We start from the raw sequence: 5,470 nt of genomic DNA on the forward strand, positions 1-5,470 counted from the left end.
TCGAGGGCAGGCCCCTGGTCCCTGGCGTCTACACCAGCCACGCCTATTCCCGTACCGTGTGCTGCTATGAGCCCAGTGCCGACGCCTGGAGGGAGCAGGCAAGGCTCAGCAGCCCCCGGGGCTGGCACTGTGCAGCCACTGTGGCCGACCGAGCGTATGTCCTGGGTGGGAGCCAGCTGGGTCCCCAGGGCGAGCGGGTGGACGTGATGCCCGTGGAGTGCTACAGCCCACTCACAGGGCAGTGGAGTTATGTGGCACCCCTGCCCACGGGGGTCAGCACGGCCGGGGTGGCTCTGCTGGAAGGGCGCTTGTGCCTGGTGGGTGGCTGGAACGAGAGCGGGAAGAGGTATCAGAAACGTGTGCAGTGCTACAATCCTGACCTCAATGAGTGGGCCGAGGATGAGGACCTCCCCGAGGCCACCGTGGGTGTCTCGTGCTGCACTATCATCCTCCCACGCTCCCTGAGCTCCAGGTCCCGGGCCAGCTCTGTGGCCTCGGCAGCAGCCAGCACATAAAGAGCCTTGGGTGCCACGTGGCTTGTGCCAGCAGCTAGGGAAGGAGACAGAGCTGAGAAGTGTCGGATAGCTGGATGGGGAGGCACACTGATGTTTGGAGTTGCTGCAAAGTCTCAAACACTTGTTCCATCATGGCAACTTTTGGGCTCTAGGAAAGTGTCTTCTGAGCTGCCTGCATCTCCATCCCAAAGCTCAAGCGGGGATTGCTCAAGCAGGACAGACACAGAAACAAGCAGGACAGAAGAGCTTTTCTCCTCAGCGCACTGTATCGCAGCGTGGATTGGAAAAAAATGGGACAAAAATTAAAAAAAAAACCCTAGAAAAACACAGGAGAAATTCCACCGTAGTAGTATTGCGAGACACTTCAAAAACAACAGCAGCATTGCTATTGGGCACAAGAACGTGAGAGGATCTCAAACCAAGCATCAAGCATAAAGCTATACCAAGGCAGAACATCATTTCTGTTCAAATTCTACTTTCCCCCGTGCATGTCAGCATGCACCGCACACGCTGCCCTGTGTATTTTGGAGTGGACTCCATCCTGAACAGCACTGGCAACCTCCCCTCATTTACAACTCCAGACAGGCTTGACAAGTGAACGGTCAAAGTCTTTCAGAGAACGCTGCGCAATCACTGACAGTGGAGTGTGTGCGGACTTGCATGGAAGTGAGTTTGTTTACTGTGAGATGCAAGAGAGGACTGAACACCAGAGGCAGGCAGAGGCAAGGGTGTTGCTGAATGCCACTTGTGTGAGCTGTATTGTCCTGCAGGGAATTTTCTGTTTAAACAATAAAGGCCATTCCTTTGCAGGTGAAAACTCTCTGGCTGTGTAATTACAGCAGTGTTAAGTTCACACTCCTGAAACATTTTAAGAGACCACTCAAGATTCATCCTCTGTGTTCCAAGCCCATCCAGGAGTTGCTTCAGGATTTCTACAGCACATTTAGAGCACCACAATCTGCAGGGTAAAAACAACTCTACCAGCTGCAGGTACAGGCACTTGAGGTCACTCACACTACCCACAGAAGCAGCCCAGGTCAGGGGTTTCTGCAGCTGATCTCAGCTCTCCCTCACGACACCAGGTTTAAATCTCAGCTCAGGAGCCGCACCAGTCCCCACCACAGGCCTTGCCAAGCCCCTTCCTACCAGTCCTGTCACGCTTGCTTAGACAAAAAACCCTCAGCCACATTTTGGCTTTACAGCTCTGCTTTAAGAGGATATGTGCACCATTCCCTTTGGCTTCCCATTGAACTTGCACTCCCAATAGCTCCTAGAGCGACAGAGTTTCTTCTGCTAATTCAGAACCCCTTGCTCACTGAAGAGCAGGCTGCCCTTAGGACTCCCAGGTTGGTCTGTGGAGGGTGAGAATCAGCACATCAACTTTGTTCCCCTCAGGAATTTAACCCTCCAGAAACTATGCTCTACAACTGCAGTGGTCACAAAGCATTGGGTTTTTTTCCTCCTTTCTGTGCCCACTTGCGGACTCTAGTAAAAGTTCTACACTTTATTTGTGCAGTACAGAAGCAGCGACTGTATCCACCTAAATCCAACACCCGCTCCTCAAGACCACCACGTTGTCCTCAAGTGCACAGCATCAGTCCATGTCTTTCTGCTGCCTTTTCAGTGTGAGTGACCCTTGCTCCCAGCAGCTTCCCAGGTCAGGAGGAGCCCCCACAAAATTCACAACAGAAGTTAGGGGTTAGAAAATTTTATTTGCTTTTTTTGGTAACAGGAACTGCTCATTTACCAGGAAGGATGATGCCATCATACTGTGAGAAATAAAAAGAGAAGGAACCAAGTGAGAAAGCACTGTCAGGTAAAGGTGCAGTACCACTGTAGTGAAAACTGAGCCACCACGTTCATTCCAAGCCAGCCAGACAACACCGACATGGAACACCAGTGCTCCCAGGTGAGCAGCTAACTGCCTTTCTGCCTTGCTGCTCTGCTGTTAACTTCCAAGCCTGACTTTGTTCAGATAAGCATTAAACTCCGCTCATCAGCCCAGCAAACCAAGAAGCCCCACCCTTCACAGCTCCATTTGACCAGAACTAGACTCTCTTAGAGTCCCAGGACGTGGCCCCTGAAGGTAACTATGCCACAGTAAACAGAACTAGGCATGAGGGAGGAAAAGCACCATCCAGGAGGAGCAGGCTGGAGCCCACCCTGTGCAGAGTAGGGCCGGTGCAGAACTAGGCAGAGTAACCAGTAAGGAGCCTCCAGGCAGACTGCCTGCCCTTTCCACCTCTGAAAAAGTATCAGCAGTCCCCATCTCTGAGCATTTCCAATCACACTTTCGGCACCTCCCATTCATTATTCAGTCTGTGTCAGCTACAGACAGATAAACCAAGAATTTGTTTTATTTGGATCACACAATCCTTCAAGCGTGGCAGCTGAGCTAGGAGCTGTGGCAGATAAACAAATCCTAACCCTGCCTCAATCACTTGTGATCCATGTACACAGAATGCCCCCAAAAACTGTGGCAGACAGATTTACACAAGAGCTGATACTTCCAGCTATCCTGCAAGAGCTTCTCTTTCAGCTCAGCACACGCAAAAAAAGAAAAGGCAGCATGAACAGCACTCATGCTCAAACACAGCTTCTACTGCCCCAAAGCAGTAAGAATCAATGATTTAAGCAAGATCAAGATCTCCTCCTGCCCAGTGAGTTGTTCCAGTCCTTCCGCAGTGAAGCATTTTGCCAATACTTGCTAGGAAACTCTTGGGATACAAAAATAAAGAGGGACTTTACCTTTTGCTGAAACCAGCGCATGGCTTCTTCCTTCCCAATTCTGTGTTTGGCTCCGATGTTGCCAGTCCTGCGTTTCTTGTCAGCAATGCTGAAACCAGGCCTGCCCAGCACCTGCCAGGAGAGACGACCAACAGCACTATTTCATTCTGGCATTTATTTATTTTTTTAACAGTTTTCTAGGAGGGAAGGCTAGAATTTCGACATCAGTAACGTCTCATTGTCCGAGTCATGTTCAACACCAAGAGCGTTATCCTCTACAGCCTCATTGTAAACTGAAAAGTAATTCTAAGCAGACAGGTAAGCTGACAGGGACAGCTCCTAGGCTGGACAACTTGGCACTTACAGACTCAGGGAAAGCAAAATGAGTGTGGAAGATTCACTATTCCATACCCAGAGGCCTCAGCCCTCGAGAAAAGATACACCAAACAGCATTTGCTAACACGTGTGGAACAGCTTCCCTCTGTTTCGGAGATTTAGTGAGGCTTGGCAGAATGGAACGACTCAAACACGCCAGTCGCCACCACTGCTCCACGACCCGTCCCTAACCCTCTACACACAGGGAGAATCTTCCAGCAATGCAGCCCATCTTTGAGCCCGCAGTCCTGAAGCCCCTGCTGCTCCTACCTCCCCTAAACACAGCACAACTGTTTGAGCGTTATCCCAGGAGTACCAGTAAGAGCAACAGTTTTTGTTTCTGAAGAGGCTTTGAGAGACATGTCATAAATCAGGGATTTTACGGCAGCCCTGGGAATCTCAGTTCAGACTTGGGTTTTGTTGACATTTTTTCTATCTTCCAGCACTTGCCAGGAAATTCACGTCAGCCAGTTATCATTCTAGGTTCCTTTCACACAAGCCCAGTAGCTGCAGGGAAGCGGGGAATACGCACCACATAAAAGTCCAAGCCGTAGATACCAATACTGGGATCGTATTTAATCCCCAGATCGATGTGCTCCTGGATTCCAAAGCCAAAGTTCCCAGTGTCTGAGAAATTGTTTTTCCTCAACTCGTATTCTCGCACCTGAAACATTTGTTGACAGTCACTATTTTGTTATTAACTGCAAACAGCATAAGAAGTCCTGTTTATTCCAACTGCTAGCAGACCCACAACTCACTTACACACTAAGCCTTTAGCCCCAAGATTTTGCTCCCAGTCTGCTCATAAATCACAGCAGTAAAGACAGAAATTCAAGAGAAAGCAGCAACTGGCACTCGCTAGCTCTTAAAGAAGGCTGAAGCAGCAACCAGGCAGCGCAACAGTGCAAACACAGCAGCCTGTGCATCAGTGCTGCTACCCCAACCCTTAACACCCACGTCCAACCTGTAACTAGATCACAGGCAACGTTTCAAAGCACACATCTTCTCAGCTGGTACAGGTTAAGCTTTGTTCTTTCACAAATCAAACATCCAGATCAGCCAAATTCTCACCTTCAACCCCTTCTCCAGAATCTCCTCTGCTTTGGCCCCGCGAACCGTGCAATGAACAGCAATCTTCTCATTTCTCCTGATGCCAAAGGATCTTACGGTGTATCGTGCTGTAGGCAGCAATAATTACACTTACAGGCTATTCAAAGAATTCCCGCGCAGGGGATTCAGGACTTGCTTAAGACGACTGAAAAAACTACTTTAAAGGAAAGAAGACAAGGATGAAGATAACCGCACGTTCCCTCTTTGGGGATGAGGGCAGAGCAGCAGCCTGAGTCTGGAGGCAGAACTCAAGTTACAGAAACAAGCACCAGCACCTGAGTATTTCAGGCCCCCGATTCTCACAGCAAGGCCCACACCAGAGCAGATCTCCCCACACCGGCTCTGCCAAGGAGCCTCTTCCCCGGCAGCCACACTGCCGCTTCACCCTCCGCATGCTCCCAGGAGGAAGGAAAACAACCACTTGCTGAAGGCAGAAAACAAAGCGCTGCTCTGCAGCCCCCCTCGGCGGCCGGCAGGAAAACCCGCTCCTCACCTTTGGAGAAGACGGGGGTCTGGCCCGTCAGCTGCTCCAGCACTTTGGCCGCTCGGGTGAGCCTGTCCCCGCTCTCCCCAACGCAAATGTTGAGGCAGAGCTTGCGGATGCGCAGCTCCCGCATGGGGTTCTCCTTTTCGCCTTGGTCTTGCTACGGAGAAACGATATGGAAGCTAACGGGGGGCAACCGGGAGACAGCCCGCCGCTCGCCCCAGCGGCCGCCGGCCGCGTCGCCCAGGGCCCCCAGCCG

The 5,470-nt window shown here is 51.0% G+C and overlaps 2 protein-coding genes across 2 annotated transcripts in view; one reads left to right on the top strand and one right to left on the bottom strand.

Moving 5' to 3' along the window:
- The window catches only part of LOC104134912 (kelch-like protein 31), a 7,338-nt gene extending 6,536 nt beyond the window's left edge, over positions 1–802 (top strand). The window contains exon 4 of the mRNA XM_009648510.2: positions 11–802. Within this exon, the coding sequence (XP_009646805.1) occupies positions 11–515 (505 nt within the window). The 3' untranslated portion in view covers positions 516–802. The remainder of the gene's footprint in view (positions 1–10) is intronic.
- A 1,407-nt stretch (positions 803–2,209) lies between these two features.
- On the bottom strand, positions 2,210–5,405 carry RPL11 (ribosomal protein L11). The gene is made up of 5 exons (XM_009648511.2): positions 5,221–5,405; positions 4,689–4,795; positions 4,150–4,281; positions 3,264–3,374; positions 2,210–2,284 (listed from the first exon to the last, which is right to left on the bottom strand). Exons 1-5 carry the CDS (start codon positions 5,342–5,344, stop codon positions 2,255–2,257), a joined length of 504 nt encoding a protein of 167 aa, XP_009646806.1. The 5' UTR covers positions 5,345–5,405; the 3' UTR covers positions 2,210–2,254.
- Between the last annotated feature and the right edge of the window lie 65 nt (positions 5,406–5,470).

The sequence above is a fragment of the Egretta garzetta genome, unplaced genomic scaffold (genome assembly GCF_000687185.1).
Source record: "Egretta garzetta isolate BGI_Z169 unplaced genomic scaffold, ASM68718v1 scaffold101, whole genome shotgun sequence".
NCBI lineage: Eukaryota > Metazoa > Chordata > Aves > Pelecaniformes > Ardeidae > Egretta > Egretta garzetta.

Excerpts from the sequence above, each read along its gene's own strand:
- RPL11 (XM_009648511.2), bottom strand. The coding sequence starts at position 5,344 with ATGCGGGAGCTGCGCATCCGCAAGCTCTGCCTCAACATTTGCGTTGGG. Across the intron at positions 4,796-5,220 it reads GACCCCCGTCTTCTCCAAAG|CACGATACACCGTAAGATCC; the intron begins GTGAGGAGCGGG and ends TGCTGCCTACAG. Across the intron at positions 2,285-3,263 it reads TGCGCTGGTTTCAGCAAAAG|TATGATGGCATCATCCTTCC; the intron begins GTAAAGTCCCTC and ends TATTTCTCACAG.